This window comes from Bemisia tabaci, chromosome 6, assembly GCF_918797505.1.
Source record: "Bemisia tabaci chromosome 6, PGI_BMITA_v3".
Taxonomy (NCBI): Eukaryota; Metazoa; Arthropoda; class Insecta; order Hemiptera; family Aleyrodidae; genus Bemisia; species Bemisia tabaci.
Window position 1 is genome coordinate 44391934 of NC_092798.1, and position 26362 is coordinate 44418295.

Sequence of the window (26362 nt, forward strand, 5' to 3'; positions counted from 1 at the left end):
CGTTCATATTAAATTCTTCTGATGTTTTATTATTAGCACTAATGTTTTATTTTGATACATACATGAGTCGCATTTAGAGCGCTCTCTAGCGCTTTGCAACGCCTAATCGCCACAAAACTCGGTCTTCCCACTATCCATCAGGGAGTTGACACTCCCTCATCTCATCTACCACCCCCTGTCGCCACCCTCTCACAGGGCGTCCCCTTCGTCTCCTCCCAGGAGGAACCCAATCAAGCATCTTCTTCTTTTAATTTGATAGAATTTTTAAATTCGTAAGTGTTTAATTTTAGGAAGAGTATTTTTGTCTCTGGATTTGTATTTATTTTTAGATCTATTTTGATGACTTAAAATTGAATTGGATTTTATATCGAATTCTGGGAGATTTCGGTCATTTGTGAGTAATTAATTATTGTGAACTTCGCGGATAGTATCCTAAAAGGAGGGTAACTGGTTCATTCAATATTGATGTTCAAAATCTTATTCACGACAATGTCTTTCAGCCTTTCATTCATATTCTACATCGAAATGCCCTTCCCATAAATTCCAGAAAAAAGTAATTTTAAACTGTTGTCAGTAAGTGAGTTACCGAATTTTTATCTTCCCATTCAGATACACTTCATAATCATGATTATAAACTTCACATGCTGCCTTTATTTCACAAGTGGATTAAAAAATAACCTTCTTAGACTTGTGCAGGGAATACCTTGCAGCTGATGCATAGTTATTACCATCAGGTGTGGCAGATTCAATTTGAAAATTACTCCCATCTCGTTCCACACAATTTGACCGCGCTTAGCAGGAAGGAACCAAACCACATCAGCTATTGCGAACGAGCAGGAACTTTAAGGGAAAGGGGCCGAGAATCTCAAGGTCTCGGCGGACTATAAGCTTTTCGTTAAACTTTAAAGCCCTTATTTTTCTATGTAGAAGCATTTTCATTTTAGTAAGAAATACTCAGGATGTACGAAACATTTCTAGAATTAATAAATACTAAATAAATAAGTTATATAGAATGGAATAAAGATACTTGAACTCCGATACAAAATTACACTATAATTTTGCAAAAATTGCTGAATCACCCGTGAAAAATTACGCATGTGGTGCATTTTTACCCGATATTTTCAGTGGCACACCGAATCACATTTGATCTTTTTTTATAGCGCTTGTACATAGGTTGGTTTTGGTCACCTGGCCTAGGTGAGAAAATTCTCTACGGGACTGAATCAGGTTGTAACACTGATTGCCTATCAAACATGATCGGGGAGAAGGGTCAGTATTCATCCGGCTGCAGCGCAATTTGTGCCGGAGAAATGACAAGTCCCTCAATTAGTAGTCTCTTGTCCTGTTGGCGAAATCAAGGCCTCTTTCGTTGCCCTTTCTCGTTGCAGAGTAGAATCAAATAAGTTTTGCTCTCCCATGTCTCCCGACTTTTTAGCCCTTCAAAATGGAAAAATCTGACCTTTTTTTTTTTTAACTTGTTCAAAATTTTACGCTTAATCAGGTCCCAACATCTTTTCAGGCAGTTTTTGCCATTTAATATCAGAATTTTGGCCCTAAACAGCTGAAATGTCCTGTACCGTAGCCTGTCTGCGACTCAAGTGCGCAACTTTAACGCTTCATAACCATCATCTTGCATCAAAATACTTCCACTTCTGCTGTAAATTCACACTCAACTTGTATCTAACTTATTATTTTCAGTTATATTCATCCAAATAAGTGAAAATATTGACCGTCTTTGCGTCAAGCAGCCTTGTCTGCGGAATTCGCGTCCTGTACCGTAGCCCCATTTTTTCAGCATCATTTCGTCCGTTAGAGTGCAGCACTTATGAACTTTGTTTACTTTTTTTGCGTTATCGTGACTATCAAACGCTGATGTCAAGCAGAGGAAAAAAAACCGCAATGAAACAGTAAATTTTGACCGTTTTGTATGAGTTCCTAGGTTTAACGACCATCTAGGATGTCCTTACCGTATACCTACCTTTTTAATGCATAAATCACTTCAAACTCTCGAATTTTGGTATTTTTTGATACGCTCTGATATCTTAACCTCAAATCCAGAATTTCAACCACATGCGTGAATATGCCCGAGCACCGTTGCCAATAATCACACGATTTGTCCGCACCGTAGCCGTCCGTACCGTAGCCCGTAGCCGTCCGATACCGTAGCCCGTAGCTGACGCGCGATGCGGCCGGGTCTACGGTAAGTACGGACAAAATGCGAAAGTCATCCAAAAATCGGTGCGCTGTTTGATAGATCATCCCACTTTACTTTATTTTATCTATCACCAAAATTTGGAATTTAAAAAAAAAAGAGAGACGTATTTTTATTCAGTACGACGCGACTTAGAAGAAGGAGGCTTTTTCTTCGATGATTGCATAAGGATCGCCATCTTTTTATTTTTTTCATTTTTTCTTTTAGAACTTTGAGTCCTCTTTTTCGTCTGAAGTTCATAGCAATTTATTCGTTTAATATTTATTCGTTAATATCTAACTTATTTTTTTTCTTATCGTCCTTTCAATATTTATTTAAGGTGATTTGTGACCACATTTTCGATAAATTTACCTTTTTGTTTTCTTTCTTATTTTGTAAAAGTGCACCTAAAACGTTCTAACGTTGTCAAGCTTGTTTTAAGAACTCAGCTTCTAAGATTTGTCCCTAATTATTTAATGCGTTTACTTTAAAATAAAAGCAGTTCATTATTTTTGAAAGACTGATTTACCTTCTCTTTTTACCTTTATTGCCTGTAATTATTTATAAAAGTGGCACTTATAAGCTATGCTATAACTTAGCAGTTTATTCCCCAATGAATTTCAGTTCTTTATAATTCGGCCCTTCCATACGGTAATATTTACGAATGCCTCTTTCCTTATAGTAGCCCGTTTGTCCGTACCGTAACGTTATTGTCCTGTACCGTAGACCAGTAAAAAATTGTACAATTTGTAGCTTTAAAAAGAGCAAACCTGTGGAAATTCTTTATACCACATCTTCGAAGTTAGTTCTAAAGAAAGTAATTACAATTAATCATTTAATTACATTTCCTGGTTTTATAGGAGAAAAATGATGGCGCAAAATTCTAAAAATCGGACTTCAGAGCAATTTGGGGGCTAAATATTGAAAGTAAAAACTTTGGAGGATATTTTGTTTTATTCTTCTACAAGCATATATCTCTATGAGTGCCAAAAAACTTAAAACGGTATTATTATCGCACGTATTGATGGGAAAACAAGCCTGTTTAGTTGGTCTACGGTACGGACAAAAATTTAACTTCCAGTGATAAAAGAGGCCAAAAAAAAATTTCTGTTGAAAACGAAGATTGACCACTATTAAAATCGACTTTCCAAGAGTATGAGGACTTCGGAAAACATGCTGAAGTTTTAAAATAACTAAAGTCACTTTTTTAAAAAACGATGGCTCCAAGAGCAAAACTTATTTGACTCTACTCTGCACCTCTGCTTGTCTTTTTTCCGCGGAATGGGCAACTCCGGGAATGGAGTTTGACTTGCGCATAGCAATGGAAAAGCGGGAGGCAAGATACACTAAATAAAGGAATACCATTTTGTCGCGTATTAGCTTCTTTGGACATGCATTTTTTTCGCCGGAAAAATTGTGTATTTTACCAGAATTTCTCAAAAATCACTTGCCAGAGCATCAAATTAGTGGTTTGGACCTGCTGGTAAGTAGTAACCATTGTTTGATGTTCGGTAGTATGCAGACATAAGGTCTATAGCAAGAATGTCCACGAGCAGAAAGTCTACATTTTTTGGTCTACGTTTACAATGTCTAGAACTAAAAAAGTCCACTACGAAAATGTCTACAAATAATAATGTCCTCTAAAAAAAATTCCATACTCAGAGAGTTCACTTCTGAATGGAGTAGGTAGAGTGAACTCACACCAGTTACTGCTTTAGTTGAATCTATGGTTAAGAATCATCGTGTATTCATTTTCCTTTAATAGACGCGTTATATGTAGACATTCACTTTCTTGCGCATTCTGAAAGTAGACTTCTTAATTGTAGATATTTTGACTGCGGACCAAAAAATGTAGACATTTTTTGAGTAGACCTTTTATTCGTAGACTTACTGTCCGTGATTCTTTTCGGTGGTTTCAAAGGTCTGTTGAATCATAAAAAATGTATATTGGAATTCAACACGGTATAGCATGATATGAATGAAGAATATCAACTCTGATTTCTGTGGGTTCATATTTGCTCGGCAGATCGGATGGGTGTACGTGAACACGCGAGAGATCCAAGCCATCCACGACCACGTGATCACGCCGAATCCGCGCGTCTCTGTTTCGCAGCAGAACAACAAGACATGGAGTCTCCACATCAAAGAAGTTGAAGAACGAGACAGGGGCCTCTACATGTGTCAGATCAACACCGATCCAATGCAGGACCAGGTATGTTCCCTAGCACTTTTAACCGGCAAGAAATGTTTGTAAGGCATTATCAAGTTGTGATCACAGAAAAAAATAGATGGTGCTGATGACAGAACCTTCTGTTCACAGGGCTCCTGCAGTTTCTTTGTTACACTTACAGAATTTCTCTGTTGTGAGAACAGAACTTCGGTCGTGGGAACAGAAGAACTCAGTTCTCATAACGGTAGCCTCCGTGACTGTTACCAAAGAAGTGTAGGAGTCCTGTTAACAGAACTATTTTTTCAGTGGCATTTTAGTTCTATGCGATCATCTCCATCGGATAACTACCCGACTCCTCAACTTTAAAACCAAAACACGGAACCCTTATTTCCTCTTGAATTGTAAACGCGTTGGTTTCTGTGTATATGAAATACTGTGTCTTTCACCGAATATCGCTCCAGTTTTTGCTGTAAGGGAATTGCCCTTCATAACCGAATAAACGTGGCCTGGAACCAAAGGCTGCAATATCTATTTCTGTCGTCTTAAGCACTTCTGCCCCACGCCCAGGTTTTTTTTTAAAATCAGTTTCTAAAAATAGACTTTTCATGCCTTCGTTTAGCCTCACTCTGTGAATTTAATGCGAAGTACGTTAAATTCTACGTATGCGAATCTAAGTTTAGGCTCACTTATAAATTTGATCTTCTTCTAAACACACGTCCATATACGTAAAAAAATTGTGCGTTTTCGTCATTTCTAAGCTGAAAATTCGCTAAGCGTCAAGCCTGGATACGCGATCAAATTTCAATCATGGTGGCGGCCATTTTTTGGACAGATTCTCAATTTTGATGGCGATTTGACGATCGGTCACACGATAGAAATATAACTAACAGTAAGCGGGCTTTTCCAAATACGCGAGTCAATCTCACTTTTGTGGCCGCATGTTAATGTCATTATTACTGTTGGTGATATTGTCGGTACTTCTTATTTTTGAAATTGCGAGACGAGTACTTTACCGCGTGGATCGGGATGATTAGGAACAGATTTGGAATTTTACAGTTAGTAATCCTCAAAGGCACAACAATTATTACTTTTTTTTTTTTTTTTTTTTTTTTTTTTTTTTTTTTTTTTTTGTACGCATAATTTGTAGGCTCGGTTAGCACTGTCAATTTTCAAAAGATTGTAGCTTTTCATTAAAAATTCCTCCTTCACCCCGTTTTTTTTTTTAATCTTTCCGGTCTTTTCCTATTCACCCCACGGTGGGGTGAATGGGAACGCGTTCTTTGATTTTCAATGAGTGTTCCCATTCGCTCGACGTTGGGGTGAATAGCAATGGTGGCGGATTTTAAATAAAAAACCGATAGAACAAAATTTTCGAAAGAACGACCTCAATAGCAAGTTTTACTAAAAAAACAAATGTATCACATATTCAGAAACAAATGTAATAAATTAGGAGAAAAAATATAGGAACAAGACCGACCGTTTTTTCTTGTCCAAAACAGTCTTGACAATAATGCGCAAGTCATATAGCAATCAAGAGAGTAACCCCACTCGGAACACACGATGAGTCCGTCAGCAATTTGTTTTCTGGCTCTAGGCCCAGAACTGGCTGCCCACCGTTTGACTCGGGCGGTGTATCAGAATTCGTTTTAAGATGCTTGACCATGATGTCGACCATCAAGGAGAATATGATTGGTGGACCTACCTGCATCAATATTGGACGGCGCGTCCAACAGTCATCAAATTACTTTGATCGGGACTTGGTTCGAAATTGATGGTGTGTCCAGGGCGTCAGAGTAAATTCATTCTCCGAGTATAGATGTCGCAGGCAAATGGTGAAATCAGGCATTTTGTCAAATGCCGTGGCAGGTAGTCAAATTTTAACGGTCTACAAAATGTTGTGAATAAATGGCGAAGAGCACACGATTTTTCACTTTTTTTGGAAAAATAACTCATCAAACCTACGAACTCTTATTGTCTCTTCCTCTTTAATTGCTTCTCATATTTTCAAATGTTGAAATTCCAAAAATTCTGTATTTTACGACATGCTGAAAATTTCAAGATCAGTGTACCTTCAGAAGCTAAAAATTGTTTAAAATGCTATCGTGTGTGCAAATTTTTACTGAGAATTTTTTCTTGCAGGAGCAATGAATTATTCTGTCTGAAAATTAGGAAAAGAAACAGAATTTCAATCTAAGTTAGAATATTTGACTACTTGCTCAGGCATTTGACAAAATGCCTGATTTTACTATTTGTCTGCGACATAGATATAGGTAGCTTGGATGGAAAACGCGGCAACATGAAGCTGAGCCAAGTTCCGCAAGACTGGTCCTCCATTAAGCGGAAAGGACAGGCGCCACTCTCTCGGTGCTGGCCGGCGAGCAGACAGTCGAATGACCGCACGCTCCCACGTCCGGGGATTTTTAAACGACACCGGAGGGACGGGGCTCGCGGAGCCGAATCAAGGGATGCCCTGTTTTCGACGGACGAGCTTGATAGAACGGAACGCCACCAAGATTTGCAGCACATAACAGACCATTAAGGTGGTAATCGAGTGCTAGCATTAACTTACCTATCCGTCTATCATGGATGTCATGTTGATTGAATGGATGAACCAAAGCTATGTAAATTTTATATATTTTATTGCTGAAGGCTTTTCGACTTAATGGGAGCATAATTGCATACGTCACATTGTAAAACTATGCTTCCTTAACCTGTATCGTACTCGAAAATTGATTTTCTTCCTCTTCACGCCCCGCCTCCAAAGATGGAGAATTTTCCGTTCAATCTGACAACTTTAAGGAGCTGCTGAAAAAGAACTGCACGTATAGCTGTTTGAACTCTTCCAGAGAATTTCACTCTATATTTACAGTAACGATTCGGACTGGTCCACTCGTATGGGGAAAATGATTTCCCTCCTCCTCACGTCTCAACAGTGCTTTCCTTAAATCGTCATGTGACCTGGAGAGCAGAAAGCAGATAGTTCCTGCCGGAGGAACCTCTTGTAACTCCACCCCTCTTACAACGGTTTTCGTCCCTCCCATCCGCTTTACTGAAAACTCATGCCGATACTAGAATGATTTACATGTTCATCGCTCGTAAACCGGAGGCAGAAATGATAGATGAATCCTAGTCAGTTCAATGACTCTAATTACCCACGCTGCGTGGAGAGCCAGATATCGCTTCCGAATTTAGGTGCGTTTATTCGTCCATTTGGATTTTTTAGCATACCTTCGATAATAATTGTGCATGCTGTGAACTTGTGACTCGTTTTGGTTTGTTGGCTTTTGTCGGTCCCTGTTTGTAGAGGATACGTCAATGGTTGTGTCATATTTCTCAGTGAAAACATGCTCGAGGACCTCGAGGGAACTCGATTTCTTTCGAGAAACAGCATACACGTTTGGAACAAAAACCTCATAACATTAACTGGACTAGATAATTGGACTCAATATTGCAATTAGGAACTACAAGTTCTGGCTCAGTTTTGAAAAAACGTTTGCACTACTCGTTACCCTATGCACACAAGTGTTTTCACGGATCAGCTAGAAATTGTAGCTCCTAATTGCCAAATGTAGTCCAATTTAAAGGGGTTATCTAGATATCTCCTCATCAATCCCCTCCGTTCTTAAAATTTGGAAAATATTGACCGTCCAACACTAAAAATCGCGCATCGTGGCAAAGCCGAGGAGTGCTCATGCGGCGCACAGTGGATCGAGTTAATAGGAGAGGAATTTGACAAGTTTTGGAAACTTTAAAAGCGTATAACTCCGTCCATACTAAACTTTGAGATTTTAAAAGTGGTTCCACTGGTTTCCTCGTGAAATTTTCTTTCAGAAGCACCTCCACAAATTTTCAAATGTGACGAATTAAACATCAATATTTGCAGGTCTAGTAAAAAATGTCATGTCCGACCTCTCTGATTGACTCGATCCACTGTGCGGCATGCGTCTGCCGAAGTTCCGAGCAAGCGGCAACGGTGGTGGAAATCTCTCCTATTGCACTACATGCATCATCCAGCCGTAACTTAATTCTGCCTAGCAATAGGGTTGAGCCTTGCGGAGTTCAGCCCGTAATTATATTGCCACAATTTCAGCACTGTCTGTCGCCTATGCCGCGGCGCTGCATGCCTCGTTTAGTTTGTTTGTCTTTCGGCCTGCCTCTTCCCCCTCCCCATCATTTTCCTTCCGCCTCACGATGATACGTGCCGTTTTTCTTTAGCTCCTCTTGTCCTTTTTTCTGTTGGTGTTTATTCTTTGTTGTTAAATGGCTTCGGAACATAAAAGATCAGAAGTCTTCTGTTCGATTCGCCTTGAATGGAGTTGGTAATGTTTTACGTCATTTTGCCAGACACTGAAGACGTTGAATGGTTAATCTTGTTGTTGTTGACAAATATGGTAAAATCAGTGTGTCTCTAGGGCTTACCTTGTCGGAGGAGACCCTCGTGGTTCTCATTCGGTACGATAATTTGCTGGGGGGGGGGGGGGACGGTGGCCGTTGTTCTTCTTCCTCTTCTCTCTTCTGGCGGGTTCTGGTCTATCTCCTCCGCGTTCAGGACCCAGAAAATTTGAAGAGAGTCATTAAGTGTGAATTTTATGTAATCCCTACCCCTCAGGAAATTAAACCTAAGGTTAAGTAGAAAAATGTCTAACCGTCCTCAACGTATGTTACTCAAGCTAACCTGGTATGGTAAATGCGACCCCATCGGGAGTCATCTGCACATTGCACATCATGTAACATTAAACAAGGGGTTGAACAGCGTCTTTGCCAGTGAAGCGTTATTAAGGGTCCATAAATGTTATAAGTAAATAAATGTTGTGTAGTATAAGTAAAGTAAAGTTAAGTAAATAGTAATAAGTTACAAAGGGCGGGTGGTTTGCAGGCGCTCCTCCTGCGTCATCAGCGTTACAGTGGGGCTATCGAGCAATACTTAACGCAGCTGAACGAGTTTGAGTGAATTTTCTCTGGTTTTTCATGTGTATTTCGTTCCGCGTTAATTCTCGGGTCTTTACACGTTTTTTGCTTATTCCGCTCTCATTTTTGGCGCTGAGCCCGCTTTTCTTAACCTCCCATTTTCCGAAAGTTTCAAGTTTTCTTTGGAAAGTCTTTCATCTTTTTGAAAAATCTCGATTCCTCGACAAATTGGTGGGAATTGGGAGAAACTTAGGGACGTTTTCGGCTTCAGCGACAATTCGCCGCCTACCTGACATACGAGCGTAATTACACTCTGCAAGGAACCCTGTCTTCCATACATTTCAGTGCTCTTTCGGCTCATCTCAATGTGACGCCCTTACGTCAGCCAAGCGACAAATTACAAATTTTAACGTAAATTTTCGTGCAGCAGTAAAAATACGTTTAAAATACTATTCTTTACCACACATGCTCACAGAGATTTTTTTCTTACTCGAGCAATGAATTGCTTTGTCTAAAAGTATAATCAGAATAGAATCAGAATTTCTAATTAAGTAAGAATATTTGACAATTTGCCTAGGCATTTGAGAAAATGCCCAATTTCATTGTTTGCCTGCGACACATACAAGCAGAAGTAGGGCCACGTGTTCCATCCAAGAAAAATAATATAAAAATGTCGAGCCCCTTTTAAAGACGAGTGGAGATTGATAAAGAATGTTTTCCTGTTCTCGGCTCCTTTCACACACGTACTCCGGCCTCCTAATGAGCTGTTCGGGAAGTGCAGGCAGTGATTAAATGTGTCACACACCATCGTGGCGACGTTCTAGGTCGCCTGTAGAATCCGGCTCGCTTTTAATATAAGTTTTAGTTCCGAAAAAGGTTCAAGCTGCAGCAGTTCTTGACCATTGGATCTGCTTTATCACCGAGGACCTGAAATGCTCGAGACGCTGTCCAGGTTTAAATTCTTCCATGATCGAGTGTGGTTCGGCACCCCTCCACTCCTGTTAAATTTCACCGGGACGACAACGTGGGGTGTCGTAAATTTTGTAGCGCCGGCTGCGTCGCGGTAATAGAGCCGCTAGTGCCTAAGAAAAAAGATAGATGCCACGAATAAATGGACCAACGCGGAAGTTGAGTTCCTTCGTGGAGAGCTGTCGTGAAAGCAACGGCAGACGGAGGACCTTACGGGATTTGTATGAATTTTACCCCCTGCTCTTTTCTACTTCTGGACGTTTATCCGCTAAAAGGAACTATGTCGCTCGCTAACCCTATACACTTAGTTCCTTTTAGCATATATACGTCCAACTGGTATCGTGCATCGAATCCCCTGCTCTTTTCTACTACTGGACGTTTATCTGCTAAAAGGAACTATGTCGCTCGCTAACCCCATGCACATAGATCCTTTTAGCATAAATACGTCCGACTGGTATCGTGCATCGGAGATTCCAGGTTTAACGCGAATCGTTCGTTAGTTCCTACCTTTTTTGCGAAATGCGTCTTTTCAAGTTTCGGAGCTTATTGTTGGACATCAAGTGTTTTCGCGATGTTTCGTCTTCGATTGAAGCAAAACACTTTAACGCAGTGGTTCCCAACCCTTGATTCGAGACCCTTGTTTTGCCCGCGTATCAACTCCTCCTGTTGTAGCCATCTATGTTTTATCCGCTAAGGTCTCATGGACTACTCCTTCTATTTATGTGTTTGAATTTTTAAGTTCTCTGTTTTTACCATCTGATTTCTACAGCGGACCACTGCCTTGCAGTAGTACGATACTTGACACAGGGAGATCCTCAATGAGTATTTCTCTGATAAAATATTTAATGTTTAGTGAGTTTAAATACATTTTTATGGAAGGAGAACTCAGCTTCTAAACAACGTCTCAGAGGAAGAGCACTTTAAAAGCCTTGATTATTTTTTGAGCGTGGAAGGAGTTAATGGGTAAAGCGACTGACGATCTATGTACATATTATTAAAATGTCCGATCTGGAGTAAGTTATACGGTCATTTTATTCACACGAATAAATCACAAGGGATCAAAAAGATCCAGAGAGTAAACAAAGACCTTATCATTTTCGGAATGTTTAAGAGTCTGACCAAAATACTGTGTTTTTATTTCTTTTAAATAACTACTGCTTCCATCGCTGAGCTAAGGCAGGCTCAACACTCAACGCGGTATTGTCAAAATCACATCTTTTTGCAACGTTTTTATTGAGAAAACGAGAAATATCACGATATACGCTTCAAAATTCAAGTATGAAGTTTTTAACCTTCGCCTCTTATTACTATTGCTACCATCGCGGAGTGAAGACGATCTCAACACTCAACGCAGTATTTTCAAGTTAAAGGCTCCACGAAGCACTTCCATTTGCGTTCGAGATAAAAATCGTGTCCAAATTTTACTTTTCGTTCAATTTCTTCCTGGAGGGCGTGTCAAGTACTTATTGCTTTTTTCAATAACTAATGCTTCCATCGCGGAGCGGAGGCAGACTCGACACTCAACGCAGTATTGTTAAAATTACATCTTCATAAAACCCTGTTGTTGAGAAAACAAGAAATATCACGCAATTCGCTTTAAAATTCACTTGTCAGGTTTTATCGGAGGGCTGACCTATGACTGTAATTCTTAACAAAAACAAACTTTGCGACGCACTCGGTCACAGCCCAACATACAGGCATACAGTGTTACAACTCGAAAATGAAACGCGTATCATTAAGTCATCAGTTACAAACTATGATCTCGGTGTCGTCCGTCGATTACTTGGACAGCAAACTAGAGACTGCCAACATTGGCGAGGTGCGAGGACGACCGTAATATACTCCTCGTAAAAAGCGAAGGAAGCCGCGAGGATTCAAAAGAGAAAGAGAAGACAAAATACAGTAATATATTCAAGACACCCATCGAAAAGAAAACATTCCAATCGTAGATATATGCGTGTATCATCAAATCACTAAAATATGATAATTTCCATCGGAAAATATAGAAGAAAACAAGAGTAGAAATAATATCTGATGTGAAAAAGTAAGAAAAATGTGCAATGATATGCAATGAATATGTGCAATGAAACCTGGTTTTCATTGCACCACGAAGTCCGTATTTTTTACCGAGACAGCGTAAAAGAAGCTATCGGAGACCTCAGTTTTTCCATCAGTTTCTGCATAAAAATTACGCATTTTTTTTTGTACTTTCAGCATAAAATAATTTCGAATTATTGTGCTAATTGTGAAACTGCAACAATGATTACTTTAAACTATGAAGGTATTGTAGCATTTCAAAGGCTTCAAGGACGTTTTACTTATTTCTTTCTTGGCAGCTAATCAGTGATTTTTATGAAATTTGTATACTTCACCCGGAGCATGTAGAGGTTTTCCTGACTCTCGTGCTTTGTTGTAGATGGCGTATCTGAACGTGGTGGTTCCACCGGATATAGTGGACGACGGCACGTCCAGCGACCAGAACGTCAACGAAGGCGGGAACGTCTGGCTCACATGCAAGGCCAAGGGCTTCCCGAAACCCACTATCACATGGAAGCGGGAGCACGGAGACGAAATCTCCATCAAGGACTCCTCCGACATGAAAATACATAAATGTAAGTGCCGCACTCCTTCACTTTTCACGTCAATTATATCCCGTCAAAATTACGTCTCACCTCTTTTAAATTTTCTTCCTCTTATTTACTTTGCATTAAAATTCCATCTCGGCTCCGTCCAAGAAAAATTGTGAGGACACTTATACGATCGTCCCGGTCCTAACTTCCTCGCCGGATCTCTATTTTAGACAACCGGAATCCGCACGTTGTCCCAATGGGACTACATTTTGCAATTTGGAACTATAAATTCTGGCTCTTCTGGAAAAACACTTATGTGCAAAGGAAAACTAATGGCACATACGTTGTTTTTAAACTGGGCTAGAGTTTATAGTTCCAAATTGCAAAATGTAGTTCAATGGATCCTCCTATCATCCCACACTGGAAAAAAAACACATTGGATCCAGATTCCAGACTCTTAAAAACATCGACAAGAAAAAACACTCATGATTGAATCGGATTTTTGCTTAAATCAAGAACCAAGCCTCTTAATTTGAGCGGATTTCCTTTTGATTTAAGCAAAAATCTGATTGAATCGAGAGTATTTTTTCTTGTCAATGTTTTCAAGAGTCTGGACTCTAGATCCAATGTGGTTTTTTCTTCTAGTGCAACAAGAAATCTGTTGGGACGCCAGAATTTCTTCTAAGGCAATTCAAGGCAAATAAGGACAAGGCAATTTTCAGCAGGTAAAGGACCACGTACGGGATACTTAGAAATTCGGGGCCGGCTGAATTTCGAGATTTATTGATGTGACGTTCCTCACAAACTCCTGAGGAAGATGACTTTCTACGTGCTAATCTCCAAGAATGTCGGGCTGAAATCTGAAGCGAGTCGGTCCGCTTACACACATGTTCCAATTGAGGTGTGTATGGCACTGTTGCTACATGTTCGGAAACTGCGCCGCACGCTCTTATCGTTCGGAGGAATTGGATTATTCTCGCTTGAGGTATCTTCCCGGCATGCGAGGAAACAACGGATCTCCTCAATCACCAAGAAGATGTTGAAGCACTACCGGAAAATCTACAAAATTTACCCTAAATCTACTTCCTACTAAATCCTATATCTACTAAAATATATAGGGTTATTCAAAAGTACGCAGTAACGCACCACTGGCCATAACATTAGTTCTAATTATGATATCGTCTTGTGGTGTAAGACGTTTCTCCTCATATCGAGGGGGAAACTTTTTTAGGTTCTTTCCAGGGACCGTACCCGAGTTGGCTCCCAAACGTCCGAATCGGCTCCCGTTTGAAAAAGGGTCCCCTCCCCTAAGGGTCGAGTTGGCTCCCGTTAGAAAAAGGGTCCCCTCCCCTAAGGGTCGAGTTGGCTCCCGTTTGAAATGAGTGGCGTGTGCGACGCGCCGCGCGTAAAGCGGCGACACTAGGTGCGAAATGCATGAGATAAGTCTGAGAAATTAAGAGTGCTGAGGAGAAATCAGTTATCAGCAGTAACACTCACGCCCAAACAATGATTAGGTATTCGGCACTGGACGTTGTCACTTTGAAAAGCAACTGATTATTTTCAATGGAGAAAAAAACTTGGAATTTTTTCGATGGAAAAAAGTATAAAATTAAAAAAAAAAACACACACTTAATCCAGGCTTAGGACTGGCCAAAGAGTGTAGCGTACTCAAAGGGCGTGTTTAAAAAGTTTTTTTTTTAATTTTATTTTGTTTGTTGTCGCTCTACATCTCCCGCTAATTTCTTATGAAAACTGAACAAAAGAGAAAACACGCACAAAAAAGGAAACACTGAGCGGTCGTTTTCTTTCGGCCTGGACCGCAGTCGAAATACTGGCGACTTACTCTTAATTCACGTCTCACGCAATGTTGTTGACACCTGATGGAGGGAGGGGTGCGTACTAGATAATGCGTGCAGTTGAAGGCGAAGATTATTTTTGATAGGAGAATAGCATCGTAGTTCCCGGCATCGAGTCTGTTATCTTCCCCCTCAATGAAGTGAAGAACGCGCACCTCTCGTTAAGCGTAAATAAACGCACGCTTACGTGCCAACTCGACCCACCAAAAAAGACCAATTTTCAAACGGGAGCCAACTCGACCCATAGGGGAGGGGACCCCCTTTTTCAAACGGGAGCCAACTCGACCCACCTAAAAATGGACGGGAGCCAACTCGGCAACTTCCCTTTCCAGTTTTTGATTCCCTCGGGCCGGGGGGGGGGGGGGGGGGGGGGGGCAACTCAAAAACTTCGAATGGCCACCCCCCTCATGGCCAGTGCTCCGTGACTTTTGAAGAACCCTGTATACCCTCTGATAGGGTTTCTCATTCGTGTGGATTCTGATGTGGGCTCTCAATGTTTGACTGTGCCTGAATTTTTTCACACAATACTTTTGACTACCTCCATCGGGTGATGCGTCTTTCGTAGAAGAAATTCATTTTTTGCGAAAAGCTACAGTTTTTTTCTACCGCGAACCTAAATCAGCACCTCGATGAATTTGAAATTTTCATAACTTCGATCGACTGGCATTTTGAAACGGTGATAGCCTAGGAGACTTCCAATTCGCGCCCAAATGGTATTACTGCATTCCTCTCCTAACGATGTATGACGAAACGGAGGTTCCGCTGGATTATTTGAACTGCGTTGAGCTGAAAGGAATCATTCCACATCAGCGATTTCCAAATTTAACTGGCAATCTACTTTTTTGCAAGAGAACGTTTGTGCGGATTCCTTTAAAGATTTTAAGGAATTTTCCTCGTACTGCGCAGCAGGGTGTCTACAAGTACGGAAGTCCTGAAAAAGTGCGGAAATTCCTCAAAAAGGTCCGGAATTTTTTTCCTTTTTGTGGCATTTTAAGCGCGAAATTCAAATCTTTGAAATTCTTCGAATTTCGTCAATTGGAGGTACTGGAACAGTAATGAATTTTTCTGTTAAGAAGGTACTGAATTTCCTTGGAATGTACTGAAAAATTACTGCAAAAGTACTGATATTTGGCCAGCCTACTTTAGTAGACACCCTGATGCAGAAATTACACTAAAATTTGCTTTTTAATCCGCACAACTGTTCTCATGTAAAAAATTAAATTGTTCACTTAAACATGGCAAGAGCTGACGTGACTTGGTTCCTTTCCGCTTAACGCGGTCCATCTAATCGTTCGAAAGTTATGGTTTGCGGGAGGGCGGGCTTTTCGAAAACCCCGTATAAGCACGTATTGCTTCCAACCCAAATCTGTCAGGTTTTCGGACACATGTGGGTTCGGTCTATGACGACGCGGAGGCGTTAATTTGAAGCGTGATGCCGCGAGCTGACTGCGGGCCGCGGGAGCCGGGAAGACCGCTCGTAGTTTAACGAGTTGTTCGACAAGGGAGTCAAGTGCCATTCGAATAAGTGCACTTGTCGAGTGCTCTCCACATTGAGTGACGGTGGCTTTTGCCCGGGCCTCCCGACCCTAATTGACGGCAATCCCGATGCGAAAGAGTTGGGCCCACCGTGTGCGTTGCCAAATACTCCCTCGCTCTTTGATACCCCAGAATCTAGTTCAAAAAATAACACACACACAGTGAATACCCACACACTTGAAAATCTTTTGTTTATTTTCCCCGATTTATCCGGTCGATTGAATTACGAAACGATGCGAACAGTGAACACTGTACACTGGAAAAAAAAAAAACACATTGGATCTTGAGTTCAGACCCTTGAAAACATTGACAAGAAAAAATACTCTTGATTCAATCAGATTTTTGCTTAAATCAAAAGGAAATCCGCTCAAATTAAGAGGCTTTTGGTTCTTGATTTAAGCAAAAATCCGATTGAATCAAGAGTATTTTTTCTTGTCGATGTTTTTAAGAGTCCGGACTCGAGATCCGATGTGTTTTTTTTCCAGTGTATGCTGTTTTAGAGTTTTCTGTAGTATGTTGTAAGCAATTCGCAATCGCTGGAAATTTGCAAGCTATTCACATGTTTTCTCGATAAATCGCAACACTACGCATCGGCTTTGTGAACTTTTTTAGGGGTTATGTCGCCCAAAAGTACACCTTCGGATTGGAGCGCCTTCATATTTTGTGATACTCGACGCATTGTCACAAAGTTAATTTAATTGCTTGTGCGATCGAAACCCAACCAATATCACGGAGTTTACTACACGCTCCTCTGAGTGTGTAGTACATTCATGTATTCACGTTTTTCATGTTTTCCTCGTGTATGCGGATCTCCTCCCCACGTATGAAAGTGCAAATATTGCAACAGCACCGGTTCCACGGCATTTTCGCACTCCGATGCGCAGCCAGAGTGAGCTCTAATGATGAAACACTTGATTCATTTTGCTCATCGCTAATGACGAATAAGCGAGAGTTCGCAAACAAATCAAGTTGGAGTGCCGAAAAATCAGTTGGCATACAGTCACGCGCCCGTGCCATCGAGCCTAAAATGCTCGCAAGTCATTACATATCATCGGTACATCGAACTTCTATAAGTATTTGTCGGTGCCTTGAAGTAATTATAAATCGGAGGAGGATGGCACTGACCAAATAGTCACCTATGGTTTCAGCATCTCTCGTAAGCTTTGCACTTCCTAAGAAGAACCTCTGAAAAAACGCCGTAACTCCACTCTAGATGTTTTCAGTTCTGTTACTAAAATAATGTTTCATTTCCGAAAAACTAATGACCATTTGGACCGAATTTAACAGAAAGGAACCAAGGCACATCAGTTATTGCCAAGTTTAACTGGGAAACTAAATTTTTTTCGAGAGAACGTATGTTCGGATTTCTTTGAAAATTTTAAGGAATTTGCTTCTTACCACGGAGAATTTTCACTTGAATTTGCATTAAAATCCGCACAACCGTTTTCTTGTAAAAAATTAAATTGCCCAATTTAATTTGACAATAGCTGATGTGGCTTGGTTCCTTTCTGTTTAACGCGGTCCATCTATCCTTCTTAATTCCAAAAAGAAGTGTAGCATACTCCTGATAATTCCAATGTTCAAAATGTAGCATCTCGATGATCTGGTTTTCTCGTAATATTACAGTATATGCAGAAGAAAAATGAAAAGCGTTGATTGGATTTACGGCGTTTTGCTGTGGACGGCAGAATAACGCTTAGACGTCGTTTTTGGTATTGCGCTTGCGCGGTTGGAAAGCGGTAAGAGAAATGGTCGGGAAGAGAAGTAAAAATAAAAAGCAAGGTACAAACGAAACAAAATAAAAAAGACTAAACAATAACAGAACAGACAGGAAAAAGAGTGCAAAAGAGGCAAATAACTATTAATAACGATGCTAGACTCCCATAACTACTTGGAACTCTGATTCTAAGATTCGGGCAAATATTGCTGCCGACAAAAGCAGTTGCGGGCGGTAAAGGTGGTAGATGCCACAATGTGTTTGTTAATGTATACTTTTTGAAGCGGGAATCTTCAAAATTGGTAGATTCTTAAACTTGAGGAGTAAATTTTACAACCTTACGACGCAATTATTATGATTTTTGAGCAGTTTTTAATCAGAAATAACTCTCCCTCTTGCTCGAGTGAAAGCTCGCAGCGGATCCATCGGGAGTTGTTTTAATCTACTTATTGGCGAGTTGAAGGGGAGGAATATGTAAAACAAAGAGGGCGAAGGAGAGGGCGCCGCAGGAGGTTAACTAGCCGAAATAATAGCGGTGATTTATTGCGGCGGAATGTCGGAAATGCCTGAAACGAGTTTATCGGGAAATTGAGATAGCTTCCGCTTGCGCTCCGCATGAAATAGACCACCTGTTACCGCTACTAATGTTCACATCATTGAACCTAAAGCTGCATGTTTACTAAGTCGGCATTTTTTGCCCTTGCCTTCAGAGCTTCAAAGAAATACACCTCCACCGTTCCGCGCGCTCAGCGTGGTTGCCGCTCTGTATTTCCCGGATTTTCCATAAAATAATTTACAATTGAATCAGTGAGAACGAAAACACACCAACTCGGTAACTCAATAATGATATATGCAAAAATATGTAGAAATTGACTTTCAATTTTTTTTGCAAACTTTACACTGGAAAAAAAAGAATCTTAAATTTGCCGCCAAAAAATATTTCTTCTTAAATCAAGAATTTTGCTGGCTAATATAAGCTACTTTTTTGCTTAACCCAAGCATTATTTTTCTGCAATCAAGAAAAGGTCAGCTTAAAGCAAGATAAAGAAAATTCTTGGCGGCAAATTCAAGAATTATCATGCTTGATCCAAGCTACTTTTTTTTTCAGTGTGTCCACGGTACTACAATTATATTCTCATTTGAGTTCAGTTTAAAGTACACACTCACCTCTTTGCCGAAAAGATAATCATTTACGGCTATCACAGTACCTTTGCCAGTGTCAAAGGTCGTCTCCAAGATCTTATCATTATCACTCCATTCAAAATCCATGCACTGCTGATGTCTTTCAGGTAAAGTTTTGGGCAGCTTAATGAAATTTCCAATTTCCTGGCCTGTATTTTTCCGAACTTGATGTCCTCCTTCAAACCGAATGGACTAAAAGATTACTGGAGGCCCAAAGTACAGAATAATTTCGGGATAGTGAATCACGAAATGTTGTTTGGGACTCAAGGTGGCAGGGAAAAAGTTTGTCATAAAGAATTCATGATGATCTTGGATGAGAGCTCTTAAGTAGGCAATCATCGGTGGGAGGGGGTATTATTTTATTTTTTATTTTATTTTACATTAGCACATATAAATGCCACATGTTGCGGCTCACAATACTTGTCAAGAAAATCCCCCTTAAATTTACACACTAATATAATTTAGGTACATTAAAGACCATAGGGAAGAATTTGAGAGTATTACAAAAATTTACAAAATAAAATAAAAGGGACAGAAAATTACAGTTAACTATCATTTAAAAAATCACTTAAGGAGTAGAAAGCCTTGCCAATTAGTTAGGCTTCTAGACCAACTCTCTTACTTTCCAGTTCTGAAGAGATTTTTCTCAAGTTCAACGGAAGGTTGTTGAACAGTCTGATGGCAGTATGAAACACAGACTGTTCAGCAACCTTCAAGCGAACAATTTCATAATTAATGACAGGGTTTCTTATGTTCTTTATCATATCCTTACTAATCAAACCGGTGTCAATGGCAAATTTTAGGCTGTCTAGAATAAAAATAGATGGAAGAGTTAAAAGTTGGTACTTTAAATGTACTAAATGTATAAAAATTTAGATTATCGATAACAATTCGACTATTATTTCACGCGTGAAGTCAGTCAGTTGCCGTAATATTTCACGCTTGAGATGCTTGCATTTTATCTTAAACCACCCTGTGCTTTTCCTCCGACCGATTTCTCGCCTGAAGATGCAGCAGCGGAGATCTTTATCACAATAACAACACGTTTCAAAACTAATCCAACGGCCCATGAGGAAGCAGATCGTAGATGGTGGAGTTTCCAGTCAAATATGACGACTCTGAAGTTATTCTCATGCCTTTGAAGAGGGCATCAAGTCGCCAAAACCGAGGGAGCCGCCCATTCATGGCGCGGAAACAAATAACTTTTTCCCCCCGAGAATCTTGGAAATCGCATGACTTCGCTGAAGTTGTCGGCTCGCACGACCGCCCCTGTTGAAGTGTTGTTGAAGATTCTAGGTTTGTTTATCGGACTTAAAGAAAGTTCACTACTGTAAGGTTCATGTTGCGGTGCATTTATTTTGTCGTAGCAGTATTCGATAAATCCAATAATTCGATAATCTTTCGCAGGTGCACTGGAAAAAAAAGAATCTTAAATTTGCCGCCAAGAAGTATTTCTTCTTAAATCAAGAATTTTGCTGGTTAATATACGCTACTTTTTTGCTTAACCTAAGCATTAGTTTTCTTGAATCAAGAAAAAGTCAGCTTAAAGCAAGATAAAGAGTATTCCTGGCGGCAAATTCAAGAATTATCATGCTACTTTTTTTTTCAGTGTGTATTAAAGGTCGCTATGCAGTCACCGCTCTTCTTCCCCGTTGTTCAAAGAAATACGTTCCTCAACAAAAAGAAAGTTACGATTAGTGTCAAATGGTCTAATTTTTTATGAGCTTCAAAACAAGACGGAACTTGGTACGGGGCACTATCCTGTTAATACCAGGGATCAAAATCATACCCCGAATCTTCAGCAATCTCAATTTATTTTGGATTGACGGCCTCCTCGAGCATATTAAGGTAAAGTGGACCATTGAGATTGCCACCAATCAAAAATGGACCAACCATATTATCCCCAAAGATCCCACACCACACATTCAGTTTTTCGGGGAACTGTGTGTGACTTTCTCTACCCACGTGGGGATTTACCCCCAGGAAATATCTGGGAAACAGGAAATGCCCTCAAAATATGTGAAACTTTAAAACTGCAAAATTTAGGAACTTCAAGAAAGTAAAACTAAATAGTAAAAATTTTAAATGCATCTCGCTTGGTATTTTAACCCAACGCACTTTGGGAAGTGTAGAATATAAGTGAAGTCATGCCGAATTTCTCTCAATATGACTCCTAATCTCCGGGAATGGGTAAGTTTGCGCAAATTTTGGGATCTCATTTGCCCAAATGAGAGAAACTCACAAGCGCAAACGTCTTTTTTGCGCTTTTCCGCTGAAATTTCTGTGCATTTGCGCTTTTGGGACTCTCCGGGGGATTATCTGTTGCCCAATACCGAAATTTGTGTTTAATAGATAGATAGATAGATAGATAGATATTTTTATTCAAAAAATTCAAACATAAAATAAAAACAACATTGTTCTGCCCGGCAAATTGGGATGCCCAATTAAACTGCCGGATCAGACTTAAAGTAAATTTAACAAATAATTGTAGAAAAAAGAGAGAAAAAAAAAAAAAAAAAAAAAAAAAAAAAAAAAAAAAAGGGGAAAAAAAAAAAAAAAAAAAAAAAAAAAAAAAAAAAAAAAAAAAAAAAAAAAAAAAAAAAAAAAAGGAAGAAGAAATAAATAAATTAAAAAAAAATAAAATAAATAAATAAATAACATGAACATCGACTTAAATTAAAAACAGAAATAGACCCAAATGAAAACCGAAAAAAGACGCAATTATATATATATATATAAAAAAAAATAAAAGAATGAAAGAAAAAGAAAAAGAAAAAAAAAAAAAAAAAAAAAAAATGAATACATGAATATAAATATCTTAAATACAATTAATAAAGAATTTGAAACAATACAATTACTAAATTTTAAAACACAATTAACATGATGAATAAAATAACAAAGGAAATGAAAGAACAAAGGAAACAAAGGAAAGATAAATAATATAAAATAAATATAATAATAATATAAGATTAATTAATAGATAAATTAATAGAGAAATAGATACGAGATATTACTATAATCTTACCCTATAATCTTTTATAAACTATATTATATTAATGTGAAAATTTAAGGGGGGTATTTTTTGACAAGTATTGTAGCCACAACATGTGGCATTTATTAACACTGAATAAATATATAAATTAGATATTAGTAGATACATTAATAGATAAATCTTAAAATCCGATGTAGTTATAATATAACATTAATAAAGTACACAAAATCAGTGACTAAAAAAAAAAAAAAAAAAAAAAAAAAAAAAAAACAGTAATTGGACTGCATATTGCAATTTGGAACTGCAAATTCTGGCCCGGTTTAAAAACAACGTATGCGCCATAAGTTTCCCTATGCACATAAATGCTTTTTCAAATGAGCCAGAATTTACAGTTCCAAATTGCAAAACGCAGCCCAATTATAAAATATAGAAGCGTGCTACAGGAGTGGAAAATTATCCAAAAACGAAACACTGCCTACCATGCTCATCCAACCACTCAGACTCTTCCAAAATTCTCTCTAGCTCCTTCTTAACCATGGCAGTGCTCATTTTTGGATATTCCCGAAAAACAACCGGTAAATTATTTAACAGCGATGGTATCTGCACCCGAATTGTCCTGTCTCCGTAGTTATTATTAGTTCTTGGCACCTTGAATAAAAGTGAGTTTGCGCAGGACGTTGGCCTAATTCGAGGAACAAATTCATCAAAATAAAAAGAAGACTCGTAATTTAACACAACTAATTTATAATTAAGCAGAAAATCCACAGGGTAGGCTCCCAACAATTTATATCCTTCCTCTCTTTGCATTGGATCTGTCACGTCTTTCCCTGTTACCACTCTCACTGCTCGATCTTGTACTTTTCTTATATTTTCTAGGACTCTACTGGTCACCAAACCCCATGCCGTTAAACCATAACGCAACAGCGAGTCAAATAACGCGAAATAGACCACCCTTAGCAAGTTGGCCGGGAGGTATTTTTTAACCGTTGCAATGCCAAATAACGCTGATCTTAATCTGCCATTCAAATATTCTCCCTGCTTATTCCACGAGAACAATGTATCTATAATTACCCCTAAGTATTTATAAAAATCTACTTGCTCAACAACAGCGTTACAATCACAACTGCCTTCACTCCCTGATTGTAAACAAGCGTGATCATGAAACACTATCCTCAATTTTTCAGTTTTTTTGTTTTTGGCTCGAACGTGCATTAACTTTGTTTTCTGTCTACTCAAAGATATTCCTACGTCATGAATCCACTTTTGCAAAACATTGAAATCTTTTTGTAACATTATTCTTGCCGCACATAATTGCTCATGCGCCATTGCAACACTTAGATCATCTGCAAACATAAAATGGTTTGAAAACTGGAAGTTTGAGCTTATATTATTAACATATAGAATGAAGAGAAGCGGCCCCAAGATACTTCCCTGCGGCACTCCACTTAACAAGCTGACCAGTACACTGAAGGACGAGCCTAGCCTTACCGTCATTTTTCTGTTTCTTAAATAGCTCTCGAAAAAAACCAACGCCTGCCCTCTGATGCCAACAGTTTCCAGAATTTGTATTAACGTTTTATGATTAATGACATCAAATGCTTTTTCAAAGTCTGCGAATAGTAGAAGAACATGCATTTTTTTGTTAAGACTGGAATTAACGAAATTGCCAAAGTCTTCCAGCAGCATATCAGCACTTTTACCACGTTGAAAGCCATATTGTTTTTTATCGATAACGTCATTTTCTCGAACAAAACGAGATAATTGCTTCATTACCACTTTCTCCATAATTTTTTCTATTACCGGTAACAATGAGATAGGACGGTAATTAGAGCAATTATCTTTTTCACCTTTTCTCTTATACACAGGCCTAACTACTGCGATTTTCATATTATCAGGCACCACACCCGTTTTAAAAATTAAATTAATGAGATGTGCTATAACTGGACTGAATACGTCTTTGAGCCTCTGTAAGTCACAAATTCTGATATTATCTATACCTGGGGATTTTTTTACCTCAAAATTTGAAATTATGTCAGAAATTTCTGATGCTGTCGTTGGACAAAACTCCTCTAACAGTCCCGAATGCTCATACCGACCAAATACTTTTTCCTTTGGTAAAAATCTATGACCACAGTCATGCCTTGCATTTTGAACGCCTTCCTCAAAGCAGTGTACAAATTCGTCACATAGCTCTTTCTCTGTTTTATTTGGCGGGAAATTCTTAAAAACAAACTCGTCCACGGATACCTCGTCTTTTCTTCCCAAAAGCTTATTAATCTCCTTCCAGACCTTGCCTGAGTCTTTCTGACATTCTAAAATTCTACTACAATAATATTCTTTTTTTCTCATTTGTATTTTTTTAATAAGTTTATTTCTGAAACGAGTATATTCTTTTCTTATTATTTCACTCCTAGGCGAGTCCCGATGACGTTTGTAAAGCTTATCTCTGTAATTTAAGTCTTTAATTATCTCTGCTGTTATCCACTCTTTATGGTCTAAGTTTCTTTTTCGCAATACTCCTTTATTACCCGACCTCTTACTGGCTTCATATGCAGTTTCAAAGACTTGCACTAATTTTTCGTATACCTCACAAGGGCAGCCTAGGGTAAGCAAAGAGCCCCAGTTAAATTCTTTAAGATTTTTGTCCAACTCAATAACATCTATCCTATTTGTTTTTTGAACATGATTTCTAATCAGTGGCTTTGGTAAATCATAAGTAAATGAACAGACAGCAATAAAATGATCAGATATTTTTCTTTGAAAAATCGCAGCTGAGACCTTTGCCAATTTCATCCTAACCGCCACATGATCAATACATGAGCGAGTGCACCTTCCGTCCTTCCTTACTTCAACCCTTGTTTCTTCATGAATGCACGATTCAAGACTGTGTGCAGCTAGAGTTGTTAAATAGTCTTTCACAAGGTTACTTTCTTGTAACGTATTTATATTTACATCACCTAAAAATATTACATTAGTGTTCAGGCTTAAATCACTAAGTGCTTCATCTAAGTCACGTATAAAATTGACTGTGCCTGCATATTTTGGTGGCCTATAAACCGCAATCACATGAAACTCATATTGCTTTCCTAAAACGTCAATGCATGTGAATTTCATATGCATTAATTCTAGTAACAAATTCATTTTTTCTGTAAGTACAACACATCTAAATCCGTTAGGCACAAATATTACAATCCCACCTCCTCTCCTTGTTTGTCGGAGCATGTAGTATTTTCGATATCCCTCAATATTATAAGTATTAATCACATTTTCATGCACATTTACCTCCTGCAGCACAATTATTACATTTTTATCTAAAATTGGAGAAATAGTAGCATAAAACTGATCCCAGTTCTTCTTTAGAGACCGAATATTAAACTGCAGCACAGTAACATCATGAGACCTCACTGTATTATAAAACTGATCAGAGTCGGCCAGTACAGGGCGTTCCACTAACGAATGAACTTCCTCTTCTTCATGCATTCTAGGCTATTTAATTTTTCAAATGCAGAGAAGATAATCAGTATGGGGGGGAGGGAGTGAAAGAAAAGAAAGAATAAAAAAAAAAAAAAAAAAAAAAAAAAAAAAAAAAAAAAAAAAAAAAAAAAAAAAATAAATAAAAAAAAAATAAAATAAAATAAAATGAATAAAATAGCTAATAATATAAAGTATTAAGGTAGTCTCGGCTCCATCTAAGAAGAAATATGACTCATCACTAATGCACATTTTCTTTACTAAATCCGGATCTGCCGCAATAATCCTCTTCATTGTTTCACACCATTTGAGGCGCCTGTCAACGTCATTCTCGTTTTATTCGTGCATTATATATTGTAAGGGTGTATGATGTTTTAAAAAAAGCTGTGTTCCCCCATTCGAGGCTTTATGCCGATTGGCCACTTCGTTGATCATCCGTCGCGGATTTTCGACGAAATCAGCCAAAATAGTTACCTCTTGATCCTCATTCATCGCTTTTGAACGGCCTGATCATGGGACATTTCTGACAGAGAATGTTGTTCTAAATTTCGACATTAATGCACGGACACAATTACGTGAAACCGGGGTGGCCGTTGTTGGTAAAGCATTAAACCTGCGCACAATGTCGTGAATATTTCCACCAGTCGCGCCAAGCCGTAGCACGAATTCCATCCTCTTTGTATTTGAACGGACTGCGCACACATAGGAAAAAACAAAAAATAAATAAAACATGGTTAATATTCATGGTATGGAGATATATCACCAAAAAATAAAAACAGGCTGAGAAGGATGTGAGGAAT

At 38.8% G+C, this 26362-nt stretch overlaps 1 protein-coding gene across 3 annotated transcripts in view; it reads left to right on the forward strand.

Moving 5' to 3' along the window:
• The window catches only part of LOC109042926 (lachesin), a 305146-nt gene that overhangs the window by 148365 nt on the left and 130419 nt on the right, over positions 1-26362 (forward strand). For 2 of the 3 annotated variants that reach the window (XM_072301568.1, XM_072301569.1), the window contains exons 4-5: positions 4218-4403; positions 12655-12850. In XM_072301568.1, coding sequence (XP_072157669.1) covers positions 4218-4403; positions 12655-12850 — 382 coding nt within the window. The remainder of the gene's footprint in view (positions 1-4217; positions 4404-12654; positions 12851-26362) is intronic. The other variant, XM_072301570.1, reaches the window with a different exon arrangement.